This window comes from Pristiophorus japonicus, chromosome 13 (genome assembly GCF_044704955.1).
Source record: "Pristiophorus japonicus isolate sPriJap1 chromosome 13, sPriJap1.hap1, whole genome shotgun sequence".
Taxonomy (NCBI): Eukaryota; Metazoa; Chordata; class Chondrichthyes; family Pristiophoridae; genus Pristiophorus; species Pristiophorus japonicus.
The window spans coordinates 27,298,305-27,322,831 of NC_091989.1; the positions used below are offsets into that span (position 1 = coordinate 27,298,305).

General features: G+C 44.9%; 1 protein-coding gene across 1 annotated transcript in view; it reads left to right on the forward strand.

The window, feature by feature from the left end:
- tymp (thymidine phosphorylase) overlaps positions 1-24,527 on the forward strand; it is a 61,483-nt gene that overhangs the window by 7,621 nt on the left and 29,335 nt on the right. The window contains exons 3-8 of the mRNA XM_070896729.1: positions 2,608-2,810; positions 11,123-11,221; positions 16,229-16,358; positions 21,101-21,219; positions 21,954-22,116; positions 23,249-23,464. Coding sequence (XP_070752830.1) covers positions 2,608-2,810; positions 11,123-11,221; positions 16,229-16,358; positions 21,101-21,219; positions 21,954-22,116; positions 23,249-23,464 — 930 coding nt within the window. The remainder of the gene's footprint in view (positions 1-2,607; positions 2,811-11,122; positions 11,222-16,228; positions 16,359-21,100; positions 21,220-21,953; positions 22,117-23,248; positions 23,465-24,527) is intronic.

Below are 24,527 nucleotides of genomic sequence, written 5' to 3' on the forward strand. Positions count from 1 at the left end.
AGTCCGTCTCGGATCTGACCAATCCTTAATTTGTATGGATCTCAACCAGGAAAATAGCGACAACTACGAGTAACATCAGAATCCATGGAGTGGGAAAATCATCCAGGGTTCCCACTCTTGCATGCTATTCAATGGCTGCCTGCTGGAACATAGGAACAGGAGGAGACCATTCAGCCTCTCAATCCTGTTACATAGGAACAGGAGGAGGACAATATTCAATTAGATCATGGCTGATCTGTCCCTCAACTCCATTTACCCACTTTAGCTCCATATTGCTTGATACCCTTACCCAGCCAAACTGTACTTGGCTCATTCTTTGAAAGCTCCAATTGACACCTAGCATCGACAGCCTTTTTGGGGGAGAAAATATTCCAGATTTTCTCTACCCTTTGTGTGCAATAGCACTTCCTGATTTCACTCCTGAATGACCTAGCTCTAATTTTAAGATTATGCCCCATTGTTCTGGATTCCCCCAAACAGAGAGAATAAATTCTCCTGTATGGAAAGTTTGCATATGGAGGTCGCATGACCCTAACCTGCAACATTCCCTGTCCAGGCTCACGCATGAAGAATGGCCATTTGAATGAGCTACCAGATGGTTGGTTATATTGAGAGCCATCAAACTTCGGTTAATCACCTTGATTAATCACTAATTAATTCCGAGCATCTTGGTGAAACAGAGCGAAATCTGGCTCATAACTGGAAGAGTTACATTATTCTTGCAGATTGCATTTAATATTGATGTGTGGTACTGGAATTAATAGCTGAATAAGGGAAAATTATGATAAATGCCCCCGAACTTAGTCTAAATGTCTGCCTCTATCACTCAGTGACTCTGTAAATGTAAATTACCAGTGGATTGCGATAAATCAAGTGATATGTTGTTTATTAAAGATACAAGTGTTATGCAACTAACTTTATAAGGATTTGTAAATTCAGGGTATTTTGCCAAATTAAGAACCTGGGGCTTTTTCAGGCTTTATTTTCAGTGTTTGTTTGAAAAATGAGAGTGGAGCCAAAAGACTTGGGTAAATTTGGTGTAAATCAATAAAAACAGCATTAAACTCAAAAAACATGCAAGACTTAAAAAGTCACAGTTAAACAAAATGGCAAAACACAGTTATTTACACAGTTCATTGACACTAGTTCCCTGGACCTCGACATCAAACTCTCGCTAAACACCATAGAGTTTAAAAAAAATTAATATAATTGAAGATGGGATGCTAAAATTTGCTAGAGACTTTACTCCGGAACAGATGTGATCTTTAGCAAACATTGCCTTGCCGTGTGACCTGAGTCAGCCTCTAATTGATAGCCCCTGAAGATTGAGGTCATCAGTGTGCTCATTGTGTCAGTACTCGGTGACCCTGTTTATGCTAATTAGGAACAAGAGTTGTACATTGGCTTCAGTATAAAGGATATTATCCTTCATTGTGCACAAACACACCAATATGCAATAACTCACTGCACACGACCACACTGAACACAAACCCACTAATGTACATCAATCTTTTGTACACAAACCCACTAATGTACACTAACCCATAGTACACAACCCCACTGTACACTAATCCACCAATATGCACTAATCCACTGAACACATACCAACCAGTAGACAATAATCCCTTGTACACTAACCCACTGTACCCAAACCCACTAATATACACAAACCCACTGATATAAAATAACCAACTAATACAGGTTGAACCTCCCTTATCCAGAACTCCCTTATCCAGAACTACCCCTCGTCCAGAACCATTCCTGGCCACCAGGTGGCGCATGCGCAGAACTCCGACATGAACAAATTGACGTTCTTCCTCGATGTCGATTCCCGCAATTGCTGGCCTGACCCGCGCCCCCTCTCCCCAATACCCACCCCCCCCATGATTTCTCTGCCACACTCCCAGCCCCAAGCCAGCCAGCCCCGATATCTCCTTGCTCAGTACCTGTACCATAAATTTAATGTGACCACCCCTCGTCCAGAAAAATCCCCTATCCAGAACAGGCCAGGTCTCTAGGGTTCCGGATAAGGGAGGTTCAACCTGTATACAGTAACCTACTGTGCATAAAAACACTAACATACATTAACCCATTGTACACAAATCTACTAATATACACAAACCACACTAATATAAAATAATTTACTGTACATAAACCCACTAATATACACTAACCCATTGAACACATAGCAACCAGTAGACAATGATCCCTTGTACACAAACCCACTAACGTACACGAACCCACTAATTTACACTGATTCAGTACACACTGACTCACTGTACACTATCTAAGTGTACTGAGTTTCTGCTCCTCTCATTAATCCTAGATTGACTTGTGCTGAATGTCTGGAGTTCAGGCTGGTGTTGCTGGAGCCATTGGCAGCTCACCTGTTTCGCAGACTTGACGGCCCTACAGGTTTAGGCTGGGCTAATCCCCAACTCTGCCCAGATATGGGGTTTAGCAGAGCACATCTGTAACTTGCGTTAGTCCTGGCTCTGTGGTATTGAACATCAGTGGAATCACAGCCCCAAATGAGGGCTGGTTTGCTATAATTAAAAGAAGCCGATTGTGTTGCCTTTAACGAGTTTCCATAATTGTCTTTGTCAGGGGCCATGTTGATGGCGATTCGCCTGCAGGGAATGACACAGGAGGAGGCAGTGAACCTGACCCAAGAGATGAAAGTCTCTGGTGCTATCCTACAATGGCCAGAGGAGTGGTCTAAATTTGTGGTTGACAAGCACTCGACAGGAGGAGTCGGGGACAAGGTCAGCCTTGTTCTGGCACCAGCATTGGCTGCCTGTGGCTGCAAGGTAAGGAATGTAGAGACACAATGCACATTGATCAAGTTAGGATATGGGCAGCAGAGTTTTGGATAATTTGAAGGTTGGAGAAGGTGGAGGATGGGAGACCAGCCAGGAGTACATTGAACTAGTTGAGTCTGGAGGTAACAGAGGCATGGACAAGGGTTTCAGCAGCAGATGGGCTGAGGCAGGGATGGAGCTGGGCAATGAGTTGGAAATAGGCAGTCCTGGTGATGGAGAGGATATGGGGTTAGAAGCCCAGCTCAGGATCAATTAGGACCTGAGGTTGCGAACAATCTGGTTCAGCCTCTGACAATAGCCAGGGAAAAAGATGGAGTCAATGACTAGGGAATGAAGCTTGTGGCAGGGACCGAAGACAATGGCTTCATTTTTCCCAATATTTAGCTGAAGGAAATCCAAGACTAGATGTTGGAAAATTGTTTTTAAACTTTTAATATTTTCTTTAGAGGTTGCCAAATCCAAGATTTTCCAAGTATAACCAAGATGGTTAAACAATCAGAATCAATCAAATGTCCAAAAATTCCAATTAAATTCATTACCCATTTAAAAAGTTCAAAAGTGCCAATTTGTATAAATGTTAGCCTCTTGTCCGGATCAGGGACCAGCACACAACTTATAATAATAACCAGAATTTCACTGTGGCCACAATACAAGTCTGGTTTTCCATGATTTAATAGGTTAGTTAACCTCAATAATTCCAATTTAATTCAGACCAATATTTTATTAACTAAACACAATATAGAACAGATAAAATAAAACAAAATAGCATGTGCTTACAAAAAAAAGTAAATTATGTCATCTTTTTCTTTCTTCAGTTGGCTTTCCAAATGACTAAAATTACTGAATATAATTGAAGAAAAGGTTGGCTTTCACAGTGAAACAAAGGCCGGAATTTTGCCTACTGAGTGGGTCCGGTGCGGGTGGTGTCCATAGCGAGTCGCGATCCCGCTGCTGGCTCCATCCCGCTGTTATCATAGAGTCATAGAAATTTACAGCACGGAAGGAGGCCATTTCAGCCCATTGTGTCCGCACTGGCCGACTAAGAGCTATTCAGCCTAATCCAACTTTCTAGCTCTCAGACCGTATGCACTTCAAGTGCGCATCCAAGTACATTTTAAAAGTGATGAAGGTTTCTGCCTCTACCACCCTTTCAGGCAATGAGTTCCATACCCCAACCACCCTCTGGGTGAAATCATTTCTCCTCAAATCACCTCTTAACTTTCTGTGAATTACTTTAAATCTGTGCCCCCTGCTTATTGACCCCTCTGTTAAGGGAAATAGTTCCTTCCTATCCACTCTATCTTGGCCCCTCATAATTTAATACACCTCCCCTCAGTCTCCTCTGTTCCAAAGAAAACAAACCCAGCCTAGCCACTCTTTCCTCATAGCTAAAATTCTTCAGTCCAGATAACATCCTCGTAAATTTCCTCTGCACCCTTTCCAGTGCAATCACATCTTTCCTCTGGTGACCAGAACTGCACACAATACTCGAGTTGTGGCCTAACTAATATTTTGTACAGTTCAAGCATAATCTTCCTGCTCTTATATTCTATGCTTTGGCTAATAAAGGCAAGTGTCCCATATGTTTCCTTATCTACCTGTCCTGCTACCTTCAGGGATCTGTGGACATGCACTCCAAGGTCCCTCTGTTCCTTTACACTTCTCCATATCCTACTATTTATTGTGTATTCCCTTGCCTTTTTAGCCCTCCCTAAATGCATTACCTCACACTTCTCCACATTGAATTGCATTTGCCGCTTGACCAGTGCATTGATATCTTCCTGCAGTCTGCAACTTTCTTCTTCACTATCAACCACACAGGCAATTTTTGCCATCTGCAAACGTCTTAATCATACCCCCTACATTTAAGTCGAAATCATTGATGTATACCACAAAAAGTAAGAGCTGGTACTGAGCCCTGAGGAACCCCACTGGAAAGAGACTTCCACTCACAAAAACATCCATCGACCCTTTGCTTCCTGCCACTGAGTCAATTTTATTTCCAACTTAGCACTTTCCCTTGGATCCCATGGGATTTTATTTTTCTGACCAGTCTGACTTTGTCAAAAGCCTTGCTAAAATCAATGTAGACTACATCAAACATACAACATCTCAAATTCGGGACCGAGACTGTGTCGGGTTTTGGATTTTTCCAGATTACGGACAAAGTACTAATGGTGGCATGGGTCAGGCCGGGTTGAGGGTCATTTAGCAAGGCTCGGACCGATCGCACGCCATTTAAAACATAGTGGTGATGCCGATAACTAGTCTGGCCTGCCGGTTTACTGACAATTCCAATTTTCAGACAGCCGGATTTGAGACGGTGTACCTGTACCCTCATCAACCCTCCTTGTTACCTCCTCAAAAAGATTCAATCAAGTTAATCAGACACGACCTTCCCTTGCCAAATCCATGCTAACTGTCCTTGATTAATCTGTGCCTTTCTAAATGATGATTAATACTGTCCCTCAGTTTTTTCCAACAATTTGCCCACAACCGTGGTTAGGCTGACCAGCCTGTAATTACTCGGTCTACCCCTTTCTCCCTTTTTGAACATTGGTGCAATGTTAGCTGTCCTCCAGTCCTCCAGCACCACACCTGTAGCCAGACAGGATTGAAAAATGATGGTCAGTACCTCCGCTATTTCTTCCCTTGCTTCTCTTAACAGCCTGGGTTACATTTCATCCGGGCCTGGCGATTTATCTACATTCAAAGATGCTAAACCACTTAATACTTCCTCTCTCTCTAGGTTTGTGTCATCTCATATTTCACACACCTTCTCCTTAACTACAATGTCTGCATCGTCCCTCTTTTTTTGTGAAGACAGCGCAAAGTATTCATTAAGAACCATACCCACATCTTCCACCTCCACATACCAGCTTCCTTTTTGGTCTCTAATACGCCCTACTCTTTCTTTATTTGTCCTCTTGCTCTTTATGTATTTATAAAACATCTTTGGGTTTTCCTTGATTTTACTTGCCAATATTTTTTCATGCCCTTTCTTTACTTTCCTAATTTCCTTTTTAATTTCACCCCATACACCTTGTATACTACTCCTCTTGGCTTTCTGCAGTATTTAGCTCTCTCTGACAGAAACATCCTTTTTTGCCGAATTCTACTCTGTATACCCCTTGACATCCAGGGGGCTCCAGATTTGATAGTCCCACCCTTTTTATTTGTGGGAACATATTTGCTTTGAACCCTCACTATCTCCTCTTTGAATGCCTCCCACTGCTCTGACACCAATTTACCTTCATAGCTGTTTCCAGTCCACTTTTGTTAAATCACATCTCAGCTTAGTAAACTTGGCCTTTCCACAATTGAGAAGTTTTACTTCTGATCTATCTTTGTCCCCTTTCATAACTATGTTAAATCTAACTGAATTATGATCACTACCACCAAAATGCTCTCCCACTGATGCCCCTTTCATCTGCCCAGTTTCATTTCCTAAAACTAAATCTAGAACTGCCTCCTCCCTTGTTCATCCGTCTGATAGTTATCCCTTTCATCGTCACACTGTGCACAAATGTAGGAGGCATAATAGTAACTTCCGCTTGCCTTTATCTAATTTCATTTTGGTCAAAGTTATTTGGCTCCAAATCAAGTCTGTCGACCTTTGACACGAGTCCCCTTCTGGACTGCTCAAAAATGACAAAATATCTGTCACACACAAATTTTCAGATTTCTTATTTCTGGCCCTCTCAACATTGTTTGTGTTTGCCATCCTTAATGAATTGCCACAATACTGCTGGTAGGTTACGGTGTCCTACACTCCCCGAAAGTTTTCCTTCCTTAACTGGTTAGGCGGGCAACCACACCAGATCCGTCTTACACCAAAATATATCAAAAATTGTTGGTCAGCTCCTGGGCTAGGCGTGCCACTGTAAGAAAAGATTTCGGTCCCTTTGGACCGTCAATTCAATGGTTCTAAGCTGACTCCATATTGGTAACTATTATGATTTTATTTAAGCACAAGTGAGACTTAGTACATTACAGTATTTGAGCAGTAGTTTACAAAGTACAATTAGGAATTATATTCCCTGTTACTGTCCTTTGGGTGGCAGCAGTACTCGCATACACGTCTGCGCCTGTTGGATTGGTGCCCATCCTCACCCTTCTACATTGAGAATGACCAAAACCCACAAGGACATACCCCAAAACTGTATCGGCAGAAAGTTCTATAAAATCATGTATCTTCCATACCCACTATTCTACCCATTCGTGGGACCAGCAAGTTCTGTCTCCAGCCACAGCCCTTATCTGCTTTTCAGCCTTAGTACAAGCTTTTTTTGTTCATGGTGCTGATGTAACCCAGGACCTTGATGCCAATGGGTTCTAATTAGAGACTGATTTTTAACATGCTTTCCCCTAATTCTAACAGAGAAGAAACAAGGCTACATTAATAAAACTACACTAACTTAATAAAAACTATAAACTGGCAATCTGAATGTGAAACAATGGTCTAGCAAAGCTTAATACTGTAAATTAGTGAACGGATCCATAGTTGGTTATATTTTAACGACTCGCAAGAGTTCGGACATTCCCACAGGCACGAGATAAGCAATAGCAAGGCCATTTGAGATGCAAATAAACATAGAAACATAGAAAATAGGTGCAGGAGTAGGCCATTCGGCCCTTCTAGCCTGCACTGCCATTCAATGAGTTCATGGCTGAACATTCAACTTCAGTACCCCATTCCTGCTTTCTCGCCATACCCCTTGATCCCCCTAGTAGTAAGGACCTCATCTAACTCCTTTTTGAATATATTTAGTGAATTGGCCTCAACAACTTTCTGTGGTAGAGAATTCCACAGGTTCACCACTCTCTGGGTGAAGAAGTTCCTCCGCATCTCGGTCCTAAATGGCTTACCCCTTATCCTTAGACTGTGTCCCCTGGTTCTGGACTTCCCCAACATTGGGAACATTCTTCCTGCATCTAACCTGTCTAACCCCGTCAGAATTTTAAATGTTTCTATGAGGTCCCCTCTCATTCTTCTGAACTCCAGTGAATACAAGCCCAGTTGATCCAGTCTTTCTTGATAGGTCAGTCCCGCCATCCCGGGAATCAGTCTGGTGAACCTTCGCTGCACTCCCTCAATAGCAAGAATGTCCTTCCTCAGGTTAGGAGACCAAAACTGTACACAATACTCCAGGTGTGGCCTCACCAATGCCCTGTACAACTGTAGCAACACCTCCCTGCCCCTGTACTCAAATCCCCTTGCTATGAAGGCCAACATGCCATTTGCTTTCTTAACCGCCTGCTGCACCTGCATGCCAACCTTCAATGACTGATGTACCATGACACCCAGGTCTCTTTGCACCTCCCCTTTTCCTAATCTGTCACCATTCAGATAATAGTCTGTCTCTCTGTTTTTATCACCAAAGTGGATAACCTCACATTTATCCACATTATACTTCATCTGCCATGCATTTGCCCACTCACCTAACCTATCCAAGTCGCTCTGCAGCCTTACAGCATCCTCCTCGCAGCTCACACTGCCACCCAACTTAGTGTCATCCGCAAATTTGGAGATACTACATTTAATCCCCTCATCTAAATCATTAATGTACAGTGTAAACAGCTGGGGCCCCAGCACAGAACCTTGCGGTACCCCACTAGTCACTGCCTGCCATTCTGAAAAGTACCCATTTACTCCTACTCTTTGCTTCCTGTCTGACAACCAGTTCTCAATCCATGTCAGTACACTATCCCCAATCCCATGTGCTCTAACTTTGCACATCAATCTCTTGTGTGGGACCTTGTCGAACGCCTTCTGAAAGTCCAAATATACCACATCAACTGGTTCTCCCTTATCCACTCTACTGGAAACATCCTTGAGTCATCAGAAAGTCCAAGGCAGTGTGCTTCTTCAGAACTAAGCTTTGAGAAAAGCTTGGGGTCATTTGACTCTTGCAATGCCTGATCCCTCAAAATAACCTCAAAAGCCCATATTCTGACTGTGACACAACTTAGAGTCATGTGAAGGGGTGGAGGAGAAGTAGTGCTGCGTGTCTTTAATGTACATGTATAACGTGACGACATATATTCGGATGATGTCGCCGATGGCATATAGATGAGAAATAAATGGAGCCCAGGATAGATCCCTGAGGGACTCCAGAGGTAACGGTGCTGGAGCGGGAAGAGAAGCCATTACAGGTGATTCTCTGGCTATGATTGGATAGATGGAGTGGAGTTGGAGGAGGATGGTATGGTCAACCATGTCGAAGGATGAGGGATAATTTATCATGGTCACACTCACCGAGGATGTCATTTGTGACTTTAATAAGGGCTGTTTCAGTATTGTGGCAGGGGCAGAAAGCTGATTGGAGGGGGTGAAACATGGAGTTGCAGGACAGGTGGTCCCAGATTTGGGAGGCGACAACATGTTCAAGCACTTTGAAAAGGAAAGAGAGTTTGGAGATGGCGCAGTAGTTTGCAAGGACAGAGGGGTCAATGATGGATCTTTGGAGGGGTGATGATGGCAGATTTGAAAGGGACAGGGACAGTACCTGAGGAGAGAGAACCCTTAACAATATCAGCTAACCTGGGGCCCATGAAGGGAAGATAGGTGGTCAACAGTTTAATGAGAATAGGATCGAGGGAGGTGGGTGTCATAGACAAGATGAGCTCGGAGAGGGCATGAAGAGAGATAGGAGAGAAACTAGAGAGTGGTGGGAGTTCAGGTTAAGGTAAAAGATCAGGGGGATTAGGTTTGTGGGGAAGGAGCAGCAGCAGAGGCAGCTGTATAAATAGTCTCTATCTTGGTGACAAAGAAATCTATGAGCTTGTTGTCAAGGGAACATGAGCAAGGCCTGAGACCAGGTTCCCATTTTCCCTCTTGCACACAATTGTTTGGCACAGTCACAAAATATGCGCTTTGTTATATATGCAGACTATAGATATACTCTCTCTGTAGTCACTGTATAGTTGCATAAGATGGAGACTTGTTGACCTGATGTACTATCAATAAGGTTTACACTGTGTCTATACATGCTGGCACCACTAGAGGGTGCAGCTGGGGTTTCCTGCCCTGGTGGCAGGGGCTGTATAAAAGGGGAGCCACCATGCGGCTGCCTCACTCTGGAGTTACGAATAAAAGACCAAGGTCACTACAGTTTGAGTACAAAACATTGTCTTGTGGAGTCATTCATCGGTACAGTACAGACATAATACACCCAGGGGGCACAGACTGGAACTCAGGAAGGGGAAGGTGAACAGTTCAGAGGGCGAGGATGAACAGGAGAGACTCTAGCGAGACGGCGGGTAGTGCCAGAAACTTTATAAGGACGCTGGGTAGATATTTGGCAGAGAAAGAGGGTACCGAGAGATAGTGTGAGGAATAGTTTAGAACCTTGGGGCTGATCAGGCAGAGGACTCTTCAAGTCCTGCACACCCCTACACCTTGGGGAAACCACAAGTCTGTGGTATTTAGGAAAGGCTGATGTGTCTGTTGGTGTGAGGGGGAAGTAATGGGACATGATTCCCAGCAGAGTCAGATCCTGATCTCAGCCAAGTTGCCATGGCGACGCACCGAGCAGAGGCAAAGTGTTTCCTCATGGGGAGGGGAAAGTGGAGACACAGGCACCTCTTGTGAAGCTCCAAGGATATAGAGCAGGTTCGTGACCAGCCTGACCTCAGGACTGTAGTAGGAGGCTTGCAGAAGGTGAAGGGATCAAAAGTAAAACAATTACTGGCTGTTGGGATTTAAGGAGGAGGAGAAAATGTAAACACAGCACACAAATAATCCACATTCTCCAAAAAAGTCTTAGAGGTGTTGGCAGTGTAAGCACTACTCTCCTGGTACTTGTGTCCGCTGTGGCTCACTGGTAGCACTCTCCCTCACCTCAGACAGTTGTGGGTTCAAGTCCCCTTCCAGAGACTTGAGCGCAGCTTATCAGGCTGACAATCTAGTGCAGTGCTGAGGGAGTGCTGCACTGTTCGAGGTGCCGTCTTTCGGATGAGATGTTAAACCAAGGCCCAGTCTGTCCTCTCGGATGGTTGTAAAAGATTCTACTATTCAAAGAAGAACAGGGAGTTTTCCCTGGTGGCCAATATTTATCCCTCAACCAACAACTAAATAAAACCAGATTATCTGGTCCTTTATCACATTGCTGTTTGTGGGATCTGACTGTGTGAAAATTGGTTGCTGCTTATCCTCTTTTGCAACAGTGGGTGCACTTCATAAACATACTTCATTGGCTGTAAAGCGCTTTGGGACGTCCTGAGATTGTGAAAGGTGCCATATAAATGCAAGTTTTTCCTTTTTACTTAATGTCCAACTTGATGCTGTTGCTCTGCAGGTTCCGATGATCAGTGGCAGGGGGTTGGGGCACACTGGGGGAACACTGGACAAGCTGGAATCGATCCCAGGTTTCAACATTAAGAAGAGCCCAGAGGAGGTAAGGAATGTTTGGAGAGGTTAAGGTTATTGCCACGAATTGCCAAGGGGCCATGCAATTTCATGGTGGTGACACTTGACGTCAGTAATAGGGAAGACGCTTGAGGGAATCATTATGGATGCAATACTTGATCACCTAGATGGAGAAGGCCACATCAGGGTCACTCAACACAGGTTCTGATAAAGAAGGTCCTGTGCTACCAATTTGATGGCATTTTTTTGCAGAAATCACCAGGATAGTTAATGGGGGAAATCCGGTAGATATGGTCTACCTGAACTTTCAGAAAGCATTTTGATAAGGTACCACATAAGAGATCTTCTGGAAATCATGGCAAAATACTGCCCAGAATTGAGAATTAGATGGAAGCCCGTAGACAGAAAGTGGTTGGAAATGGATTCAGAAATATTTGGTGTCTCTCACGGATTGGAGTTAAGACCATTGCTATTTACTATTTTCATTAATGATCTAGATGTAGGTGTTGGGGGGCTGATCTGCAAGATTGAGACAATACCAAGTTATGTGCGACAGTCAGGACTGTAGACAATACTTGACTACTCCAGGTGAATCTAGATACGCTGGGGATTGGACTTGTGACTGGCAAATGATGTTTAACTTTGAAAAGTGTAGTGTCATGCATGTGGGCAGGGCGAATGCTGAACATATGGCGAAATAAAACTAAAGCCAGCGATGAAAGAAATAGATCTGGGCATTCAAGTGCATAGATCTTTAAAGATTTATGACCAATGCCATGAAACTATAGCTAGAGTCAATAGGATGCTTGGTTATGTTTACAGGAGAATTCACTGTACAATGAAGCATACCATGTTGTCCTTGTACAAGACCTTGGTTAGGCCTCCGTTAGAATACTGTGTCCTCATAGTTTTGGGGACCTCATATTGTGGGTGACATTGAGGCTTTGGAAGTGGGAATACTTTCTCCTTATTTACTCTATCAAAACCCTTCATAATTTTGAACATTAATCTCCCCTCAACCTTCTAAGGAGGTGAGAGTGGAACAACTGAGCCAAACTGCCATATTTAAATCGTGTTCTAATTCTGCTTCCATCTCCTGTAAATACAAGACAAGTGGAAGTTTCGGGTAAAGCCCCGTCTTGTTCTTTTCCAGCACTTTGGGCCCGAAAGTTGCCACGACTTAGCTCCTTTTTTTGGAGCTAAATGAATTAGTTTCGCCAGTGATTTAATGCCGTCCTTTTAAAAAAGGGCCTATTTTTTTCCAGTAAGGATTTTCTGACGTCACTTGGGATCAAACCCACCGATAACGCCATTTTTTGCGAGTTTCGCGAATAAGGATATTTTTAAGGACAGTGCTAAATACTGATTTTGAAAAAGCTTGCCTTACCTGGTGGAATCAGATGGAAATCCGCACTAACGGTGCCATCTTGGGTTATCTTCAATATAAATGCACTCACTGGCTCCTTTACAGTGATCCCGCTAAAACTAAATTGCATCGAATCACTCCGAATTACATGGTAGTTTTTTAATTACCACTTTGAAGAAAATAATATTATTTTATGGAAAACTACTTTTATTTCTCTGCAATTTCGACGCATCAATGTTCCTCTTTTAAAACACTGGGCTGTTCTAAGAAGAACAGGAACAACTGTGAAATAAGAAATTCAATATAGATGCACCCTTTGCAGGTTGGATGTTTAAAACGGCTGTTTTCTGAAAAGTTTTTAAAAGTTATAAAACGTCAATGCCGCCATCTTGGAAAATGGAGCTGATTGAACGCTTTTGGAGGGAAGGCTGCGTATAATAATTGAGCTTTTTGTGTGCCTATAAATCATTATTAAGGACATTTTAAGGCCATTTTATGACATTTAAAGAATGGGGGGCTTTCTATCTTTGCCATATATGGAGCGTGCTTATGCTGTCCTTTCATCATCGAGGGAGACTTATTCGGCAGCATTGTCTGCAAAGAGCTCACAGAATGGGGAGGAGGCCCGAACAAGGTTACAGGGAGTGGCGCTCATACCTGCACCTGACTGAGGGACAGTATGCAAGGAGTCTGGGCTTTAGAAAAGAGGTGGTCGCATAAATATGCGACCTCATAAGGGCGGACTTACAGCCGCGAAGTGGGAGGACTTCACTGCCCATCGAAGTGACGGTAACTGCGGCACTTTCCTTCCATGCCTTCAGCTCATTTCAACTATCATTTGGGGACATATGCTGCATGTCGCAGCATGCTACTCATAGCTGCCTTCGACAAGTGACTGCTGCCCTGTACGCACACAGGATGGAGCTTATAAACTTGCCAATTGCTGGCTTCCCTCGGGTGCAGGCAGCCATTGAAGGTACACACATCGCCCTGCGAGCACCTTTCGAAGATCAGGAGCTATACCGAAACACAAGTGGATTCTACTCGCTCAACGTGATGATTGTCTGCAGCCATATGTGGTGCATCATGGCTGTAGATGCTAAACAAGCAGGGAGCATCAAGGATGCTTTGTTCGTCCAAGAGAGCAGTGTGTCACAGATGTTTCAGCAGCAGCCAGAAGGGCAGAGCTGGATGCTGGGGGGCAAAGCTTACAGGCTTGCCAGCTGGCTCATGACCCCATTTGAGGGGATTGGAGTGGGAATGGCATCACTTGATGCCGTCAATTGCCACTGGGCAATGACAGCCTGGGTGTGCTCCCACATTGCAGCAACTATCTCCAACATGTCCTCCCTAATTTGTGCAGATATTGCTGTCATTCCCTCCGACATGCCCTCTCTAATGTCAGCGGAGTTTGCTGCCATTTCTCCAGACAGTGCTCCTAATTCTCTCTTGATCCCACCCATGGCCTCCAAGTGCGATCTGGTAAGCTCAGCGCTCACCCCATTCATTCTCATGAGCTCCAACACCTCCCGTGTAGCCTCCATTTCAGGTGAGCACAGTTCAGGTCTCCTCCTCCTCCTCCTCCTCACCCATGCAGACGGCTTGCCGTTGCCGCCCTGGGTGTGCTGTGCTGCAACCCACTGGGACGTGCCGCGATCTCGGTACAACCATAAAATGTGCCCTTGAGCGTAGAGCTGCCGAAAGCGCTTGGAACATGAGGGTCGTACACCGCCTCCAATTGCAATGTTACCGTCTCATCCTCAAAATCCTCCTCCCTCCCCAACTCCAACCACCCAACCCCCCAACCCCCCGGAATAAAAATATCCTCGTCTTCCTGATTCTGGTTCTCCAATCTGATTGGCTGCCTCTATAACTTCTTCAGTAGCGCTGAGTTCAGCAAGCTCATCCAATTCTGGTTGTGTCAGGGTGGCGGGGCCTTCTGCTTCATTATTGGATGTCTGTGCAACATCTGCAAAATATAACCGAACCGACGAATGGTTAGCAACAGGGGAGGGGACAGGGTAACATGAGTAGGCTCACATAGTGCAGGCTAATTTGAAGGACCACGATGAATGATAGTACATCGCATAAACTGAAGCATAGCAGTACTTAACATTGAGCCAACCCAGACTGTGGATTTTTCAGGACTTGCCCTCCCTCTGTAACCTGGGCCCAGCTTCTGCCTGAGTAGTCAATCTTCTGGCGGTACCAATAATACCTATGATCCTCATTTCTAGGGGTGTTAGTGGCTGTAGTCTTGCTGGACCTCCACCGGTTTTCATCTGCTCTCGGTGCTTGTCGGACAACAACTTCTGCAAAGATGGCAATAGAAATTTTTAAGAGAGGGGCCTTCTGCTGTCGTGCCACACACAGATAATCACATTTACAATTCCAGTAATTGTAGTGCATAAATAAAAACATTACTTACTCTAATTACTTGGCAAAGGTCCTGCCACTTCTTCTGGCACTGCTTGCCGTCCCTCTGGATGGACTCCACTGCTGAAACCTGCTCTGCAACACAATCCCAAGCTTGAGCCATTGCTGTAGGTTTCAGTTTACCAGCACCCTTCTTGCCAATCTGTCCCCATCCACTCTCAACAGCGGCTACCAGAGCATCATTGGCATCTTGGGTGAACTTCCTGGCCCTTTTCCTTTCTAATTCACTGTCCATTTTTCATTTTCGAGCTCCTGTATGGAAGTACTCAGAAATTTCCTTCAAGTTAAAGTGGTCTGTAACTTGATCCAGACCAGGAAGTGTACTGCCATGCGCGGGCACACCCATCACGTGAAAAACGGGCAAATTTTTTTTTGTTCTTCTTTTTTGCGCATGCGCAGAACGGGCGTTATTTTTATTGCAAAGATTTTTAGCTCCATCCTTAAAAACTGAGGTATTTTAGCACTACGCAACATTTTTTTGGCAAAACTTGGTCATTTTTTTGCCGCTATCTTGGTATAAAAAATCAGCCGTTACTCGGAAATAGCGCCAAAAAACGGAGATATTTTTCAATGGAATTTCTAGCCCTATTAATAATTAATTGGGCTCCTCACAGGCAGCTGCATTCTCTTTGGAAGCCTGCAGGTGGTGCTGCCGCGCTATTACTGAGCACTTTTTCAGTGGTTGAGTGACGCTGTCCAAGTCACAATTATTCCCCATCCCTGTTACAACGAGTGGCTCACTGGACCATTACACAGGGCATTAGGGTTAAGCGGGCCAAGAGTTGCGTGTGGGCCAGACCAGGTCAGGTGGTAGGATCCCTTCTCTGAAGGACATCAGTGACTCAGTTGGGATTTAAAACAAATTTGTCAGTTTTCATGGTGATTTCCTGGTTCCAGCCCACAAGTTATCAGATTTATTGAAAGTTAGAGCCCCTATAAAAATAATTTAAAGTAATGACAATATCCGGGAATATAGTGGGATACATTGTTGGATATAGTCCGTCATCAGGTCTATGTACCATTACCCTGCTGAATAAACCGTGACTCTGTACAGTTACACAGTGAGTGACCCTTACCCTTAATAAATAGTGACCCTGTACAGTTACACAGTGAGTGACCCTTACCCTGAATAAACAGTGACTCTCTCCCAGCTCACTTGGCTGAGCATAGGCTGTGCTCAAATTGGGGTGATGGAATCGGAGTGATTTCTGGATTTCTTTCTTGTGTCTTTAGCTGAAGGAGATCTTGACTAACGTTGGCTGTTGTATAGTCGGACAGACTGCCGAGCTGGTGCCAGCGGATAAGAAGCTGTATGCGATCAGGGATGTGACATCGACCGTGGACAGTCTGCCCCTGATAGCAGGTTAGTGAAACAGTGAGAGCAGGTTAGTGGAGCAGTTTGCTTAATAGGTGAGGGAGAGATGCAAATCTTAGTATCACAGCCCTGGCACATATCTCAGAAACCCACAGGCTGCCTCCTCACCTCCAAACTCTCCCCACTTTCAGAAGCCTTCACCTCGCGCAACCCCAGCCCCATCTCTAACTTTGCTTCCACTGCGTAAGAACATAAAAAATAGGAGCAGGAGTAGACCATTTGGCCCCTCGAGCCTGCTCCGCCATTTAGTAAGATCATGGCTGATCTAATCATGGACTCAGCTCCACTTCCCTGCCTGTTCCCCATAACCCGTTATTCCCATATCGCTGAAAAATCTGCCCATCTCCGCCTTCAATATATTCAATGATCCAGCCTCCACAGCTCTCTGAGCAGAGAATTCCATAGATTTACAACCCTCCGAGAAGAAGTTCCTCCTCATCTCAGTTTTAAATGGGCGGCCCCTTATTCTGAGACTATGCCCCTAGTTTTAGTTTCCCCTATGAGAGTAAATATCCACTCTGCATCCATCTTGTCGAGCCCCCTCATTATCTTATTTGTTTTGATAAGATCTCCTCTCATTCTTCTGAACTCCAATGAGTATAGGCCCAACCTACTCAATCTATCTTTTATAAGTCAACCCCCTCAGCTTCTGAATCAACCTAGTGAACCTTCTCTGAACAGCCTCCAATGCAAGTATATCCTTCCTTAAATACGGAGACTAAAACTATACGCAGTACTCTAGGTGTGGCCTCACCAATACCCTGTACAGTTGTAGCAGGACTTCTCTGCTTTTATACTCTATCCCCCTTGCAATAAAGGCCAATGTTCCATTTACTTTCCTGATTACTTGTTGTACCTGCATACTAACTCATGCACAAGGACCCCAGGTCCCTCTGTACTGCAGCACTTTGCAATTTTTCTCCATTTAAATTATAATTTGCTTTTCTATTGTTTCTGCCAAAGTGGATAACCTCACATTTTCCCACATTCTACTTCATCTGCCAAATTTTTGCCCACTCACTTAGCCTGTCTATATCCCTTTGCAGATTGTTTGTGTTCTCCTCACAATTTGCTTTCCCACCCATCTTTGTATCATCAGCAAACTTGGCTACATTACACTCGGTTCCTTCATCCAAGTCATTAATATAGATTGTAAATAGTTGTGGCCCCAGCACTGATCCCTGCGGCACCCCACTAGTTACTGTTTGCCAACTGGAAAATAACCCATTTATCCCGACTCTCTGTTTTCTGTTAATTAACCAATCCTCAATCCATGCTAATATATTACCCCCAACCCTGTGAACTTTTATCTTGTGCAGTAACCTTTTATGTGGCACCTTATTGAATGTCTTCAGGAAATGCAAACACACCACATCCACTGGTTCCCCTTATCCACCCTGCTCATTACATCCTCAAAGGACTTCAGTAAATTTGTTAAATAATTTCCCTTTCATAAAACCATGCTGACTCTGCTTGATTGAATTATGCTTTTCCAAATGTCCTGCTGCTGCTTCCTTAATAATGGATTCCAGCACTTTCCCAACAACAGATGTTAGGCTAACTAGTCTATAGTCTCCTGCTTTTTGTCTGCCTCCTTGTTTAAATAGGGGCATTATATTTGCGGTTTTACAATTCGCTAGGTGCTCCCCAGAATCCAGGGAATTTTGGTAGATTACAACTAATGCATCCATTATCTCTGCAGCCACTTCTTTTAAGACCCTAGGATGTAAGCCATCAGGCCCAGAGGACTTGTCCGCCTTTAGTCCCGAGTACTACTTCCTTAGTGATAGTGATTGTACTGGGTTCCTCCCTCCCTATATCCCCTTAATTATCCACTATTGGGATGTTTTTAGTGCCTTCTACCATGAAGACCGATACAAAATGTTTGTTCAAAGTCTCTGCCATTTCCTGTCCCCCATTATTAATTCCCCAGTCTCATCGTCCAAGAGGCCAACATTAACTTTAGCCATTTTATGTACTTCCTCCGCTGTATTCGCTCTGCCCCTCCCCCCCCCCCCCTCGGACTGGACCCCGGGACAGTTCATTCCCTGGAAGTGGTGGTTAGCATCTCTCAGACCGTGTCTTCTTATAGGAACAGGAGTTGGCCATTCGGCCCATTGAGCCTGCTCCGCCACATTGTTACCCATGGCAACTCTATGTCTTTACACTTCAGTCCCTGCCCTCTCTCCGATCCCTTAATTTCCTTATTCCCCAAGTAATTATCCCTCTCCCTTTTCAACAATTCAACTGATTCTGTATCCCTGCTCTCCTGGGAGAGCGTGTTCCACATTCTCATCCCCTCTGACAAAATCTTTCCTGGGTTCAGCTTGGCTCCAATTCTAAGATTGTTCCTTTGTTCTGGATTCACTACTAGAGGGGAGAGTTCCCTATCTCCCCTGCCAATCCCCTTCATTATATTTTAAACACCTCAATCAGTTCACCCCTTAATCGTCTAACCCCAGGTAAAATGACCCAAAGTTACCACATCGCTCATTATCACTCACCTTCCCCACTGCCCCCCGCCCTTTCCCTTACAATCCCAGGTAACACCCTGGTGAATCATTATTAGACTTTCCCTGAGCCAAGCATCTCCTTCCTAAGGTGGGTCACCCAAAACTGAACATACTTTGGTTCTGTCTTCACAAAGGAAGACACAAATAACCTTCCGGATGCACTAGGGGACCGAGGGTCTAGTGAGAAGGAGGAACTGAAGGATATCCTTATTCGGCGGGAAATTGTGTTAGGGAAATTGACGGGATTGAAGGCCGATAAATCCCCGGGGCATGATAGTCTACATCCCAGAGTACTTAAGGAAGTGGCCCTAGAAATGGTGCATGCGTTGGTGATAATTTTCCCAACAGTCTATCGACTCGGGATCAGTTCCTATGGACTGGAGGGTTGCTAATGTAACAGCACTTTTTAAAAAATGAGGGAGAGAGAAAACGGGTAATTATAGACCGGTTAGCCTGACATCAGTAGTGGGGAAAATGTTGGAATCAGTAGTGGGGAAAATGTTGGAATCAATCATTAAGGATGAAATAGCAGCACATTTGGAAAGCAGTGATAGGATTGGTCCAAGTCAGTATGGATTTATGAAAGGGAAATCATGCTTGACAAATCTTCTGGAATTTTTTGAGGATGTAACTAGTAGAGTGGAAAAGGGAGAACCAGTGGATGTGGTGTATTTGGACTTTCAAAAGGCTTTTGACAAGGTCCCACACAAGAGATTAGTGTGAAAAATCAAAGCACATGGTATTGGGGGTAATGTACTGACGTGGATAGAGAACTGGTTGGCAGACAGGAAGCAGAGAGTCGGGATAAACGGGTCCTTTTCAGAATGGCAGGCAGTGACTAGTGGAGTGCTGCAGGGCTCAGTGCTGGGACCCCAGCTCTTTACAATATATATTAATGATTTTAGATGAAGGAATTGAGTGTAATATCTCCAAGTTTGCAGATGACACTAAACTGGGTGGCGCTGTGAGGAGGACGCTAAGAGGCTGCAGGGTAACTTGGACAGGTTAGGCGAGTGGGCAAATACATGACGGATGCAGTATAATGTGGATAAATGTGAGGTTATCCATTTTGAGGGCAAAAACATGAAGGCAGGATATTATCTGAATGGTGGCAGATTAGGAAAAGGGGAGGTGCAGCGAGACCTGGTTGTCATGGTTCATCAGTCATTGAAAGTTGGCATGCAGGTACAGCAGGCGGTGAAGAAGGCAAGTGGTTTGTTGGCCTTCATAGCAAGGGGATTTGAGTATAGGAGCAGGAAAGTCTTACTGCAGTTGTACAGGGTCTTGGTGAGGCCCCACCTGGAATATTGTGTACAGTTTTGGTTTCCTAATCTGAGGAAGGATGTTCTTGCTATTGAGGGAGTGCAGCGAAGGTTCACCAGACTGATTCCAGGGATGGCTAAACTGACATATGAGGAGAGACTGGATCAACTGGGCCTTTATACATTGGAGTTTAGAAGGATGAGAGGCGATCTCCTAGAAACATATAAGATTCTGATGGGACTGGATAGGTTAGATGCGGGAAGAATGTTCCCGATGTTGGGGAAGTCCAGAACCAGTGTAAGGATAAGAGGCAGGCCATTTAGAACTGAGATGAGGAGAAACTTCTTTATTCAGAGAGTTGTTAACCTGTGGAATTCCCGGCCGCAGAGAGTTGTTGATGCCAGTTCATTGGATATATTCAAGAGGGAGTTCGATATGGCCCTTACGGCTAAAGGAACCAAAGGGTATGGAGAGAAAGCAGGAAAGGGGTACTGAAGGAATGATCAGCCATGATCTTATTGAATGATGGTGCAGGCTCGAAGGGCCGAACGGCCTATTCCTGCACCTATTTTCTATGTTTCTATTTTCTATGTTTCTATAGTGTTCCAAATGTGGCCTGGCCAGTTCCCTGCATAACTGCAGTGCGAGCTCCCGATTCCATATTCTGAACCTTTTTTGTTGAAGCTCATCAGCACATTACTCTCTCTCAGCACATTTTCTATGGCCTCAATCTCTACCGCCATTTATGTTATTTGATTAAAATTTTCTAAGCAGTTAAAGGAATAAAAAATAGCAACATTAAATTTATGGAAGCAAGTTGGAACAATGGTTTGACGGACCTTAGACAATAAGCAGATACTGCAAGAGGAGAGCTCAATGTTCCCTCGGCCTTCTGTGTTGAAATCGGTGATAAAGGATGGCTGTTTTCTGTAACGTGCAGTTTCTGATTTTCAGCTTCCATAATATCGAAGAAAGGAGCCGAGTCCCTGGCTGCTCTGATTCTGGATGTGAAATTTGGAGAAGGAGCGTTGTTCAAGGAAATCAACGGAGCCAGAGAGCTGGCACAGTATCTGGTCAGTAGGCGGGAAAAAGCCACATACCAGTCCAACAGATTTGGCAGAAAGGAATTGGAGTTGATGCAGTGTAGTGATCCAATCCATGTTTTGTATCAGACACTTGGGTAGTGTAATGATCCAATCCATCTTTTGTTCGTGATCTTTGGAATTCTCTACCCCAAAGAGCTGTGGAGGCTGGGTCATTGAAGATACTTAAGGTGGAGATAGACAGATTTTTGAATGATAAGGGAGACAAGGATTATGGGGAGCGGCAGGGAAGTGGAGTTGAGGCCAAGATCAGATCGGCCATGATCTTATTGAATGGCGGAGCAGGCTCAAGAGGCCAAATGGCCTACTCCTGCTCCTATTTCTTAAGTTCTTGTATTCTTATACTTGATGCAGTGTAGTGATCCCGTCCATGCTTTGTATGTGGCACTTGAGGCAGTGTGTGATCCAGTCCATGTTTTGTATGTGACATTTGATGCAGTTTAGTGATCCAGTCTATGTTTTGCATCTGACACCAGCACAGTGTGATCAAAGATTCCATCAATTGGCTGGACACAGCAGGAAAGGAATGGGCCAAATTTACTGGGTGGCCCTGCTGGTAAACTGGTGTGAGCTGGACCCTGGGTGTGTGAGGGAGAAGAATGGAGTTGGTGTTGAGATGATGCAGTGTATTGGATTGTTGACAGCTCTCCCAGTAGCAGCGGGCACCCGGCGACTGAGCAATATATTTTGTTTTAAACCTTTAGGTAGATGTTGGAAATCGTATGGGGATTCGAACAGCTGCTGCCCTCTCCAAGATGGACAACCCCATTGGGAGATGTATTGGGAACTCTCTAGAAGTCATCGAGTCCATCGAATGCCTGAAGGGCAAGGGGCCCAAGGACTTGGAGGAGCTGGTCATCTGTTTAGGTTAGTCCTTCGCCAAGAACTGCATTCAGTGTGTGAGTGATGGACAGCATGGGTAACCAAAGAACACAAGACAACTTGGAATGAGAATGGCCATTTGGGCCAGCAGTCTCACTCCTTCTGCAGCCCATGCATAACCACCTCAATCATGGACTCTCTACTCCAACCCAAAGCCTCAGCACTCTCTCCCTGCTCCCAGGTCTATTAATATCTCAAGCCCTCGGTCCTCGGGTACAGATCCAGTTTCTTTTTGAAGGCATCAGCTGATTCAGATTAACTATTTTTCTGATAATCTGTGCAACATGTGCAGAACCCTATGGGAGAAATTCTTCCGATCTTCTTTGAGGTTTGGGAGTTTTCTAATTGTCTGCTCAAGTTCGGGTGTTCTTGGTTCCAATGGACCTCGCCCACACTCAGCACAATCCTGGTCCCAGTTTGGGAATGACATTGGCTCAATGCCATGTGTTATAACTTAGACTGTGGAGAAGGGACATTGCTGGAAGGCTTTGGCCCTTATTGTGCATCTTGTGGATAAGTGGGAAACACATTCCAAAATTCTGGATTGACCAGGTGTGTTAATGTGCTGAACAGGTGGATTTGGCCCAATGTGGACATTTTGGGGCTGAATGCACAAGCCCCTGACAAGGGTTGGCAGGATGGGGCAGTGAGTAAAAGTGCCACACAGTGTGATACTGAGCTACTGAGACCAGGAAGGTCCCAGGCTGTGGTGAGCTCGCTGATCTCAGCCTGGTCGATGATGGATTGGTACAGATGGTCTGAGTATCGCTGGGTTAGGGAGGAGTTGATTAATTTGTGAGGCAATGACACCTCAGGGTGAAGAGGTCCTGAAACGTGCAAAGAGACAGGAAGAGCTGAAGGCTGAGGCTGGAGGTATTTTTTTTACGTTAGAGCGGGACTTACCTAGCGTAGATGAGCATCCCTGCAACCTTGATCACTCACACAGTGCCATCAAATGGATATCAAACTCCACCATCTGTACTGAGTGGAGCGAGGGCAAGGGAGCGTGGACCCCATCTACAGGCAGCTATGGACACTCAAAGACTAAAGAGACCCAGGTGCGTATACACAACACGCAGGGAACTTTCACTAACCTGTTCCTTTCCACCTTCAATAGGAGGCCACTTGCTCCACATGTGCGGGAAAGCTGAGAGCGTAAAGGCCGGGGAGAAGACCATCAAGGGTGTGTTTCAGAATGGTTGTGCTCTGGGCAAGTTCCAAGACATGTTGGAGGCACAGGGAGTGACCAAAGACTTGGCCAAGGCTCTGTGTCAGGGTGAAGAGGTCCTGAAACGTTCAAAGGGACAGGAAGAGCTGAAGGCGGAGGCTGGAGGTAATTGTTTTTTTACATTGTGTAAAAGAGTGACAGTACAAACTCCCGCTGATTCAAACAAAAAACATTGTGGTGATTGGCCCGGATACTCTTTCCAAAGGTGAGCTGCACATTGCAAGATGCTCTTTGCCCAATCCCTCCTGATGTGAGTTAAGGCACCAATGAGGGTTGCAACAGTTTCATTCAGTGTCTCCTGGGAAAGGTTATCAGACAAGCTCCCTTCCCCCAATCGCTACTCACTGACCCCTGCGTTGAGTGTGAATGCAACTGCGCTGCCATTCACCGATGCTTGCTGTCCAGACATGGCCTCCTGTGGACAGTACCTGGAGACTGCGAGTCAAAATTCAGTCGCAGGCTGGAGGAGGAGAAGCAAAAGAGGTGATAAATTTGGGTGGGGTACTACACCTGAAAGGATTTATCTGCTTATTCCTTACACTCGCCCATACTTGGCAGGATAGGACACCAAAGACAGGCATTGAGTAACTAACCTGCAGGGTACTCTAGGAATGTGAGAAAATTAGGTAGTCCCATTAGCAGATGTCATTTCATTCCACTCTCCTCAGAGATGGTGTGAATCGGTCACTCTGTACATTTACACATATCAGTCCCGATGACACCCTTTCCATCCCAGCAGAAGGACCTTGTAAATGAGTGGATGTCCAGTCAGTAACCTTGGGAGTTGAAATCTGGAGAAAATACCAAATGTGAAAAGTCCCTTATGCTCCATTCCCTACAATGTTGTAGACGTCCTCCCCGATCGCCCCGACATCCTCCCACATCGCCCCCAATCGCCCCCAATCGCCCCGACGTCACTCCCCGATCGCCCCGACGTCGCCCCCAATCTACTCGACAATATGTTTCAAATAGAAACATTATCACATCCATTAATCTAACAATTCAAATAAAGCAAATTATAAAATCATGGAGTCCAAAGCTCTGGTCTATCAATGACCTCACAATGATTCACTGTAATAGCCCAGTGAGTAAGAAGGCCAACTAATGGGTGTGCACCGGTCAAATTGTGGAACTGACCAGCTTTGGAAAAACAACTTGTTTCTGTGTT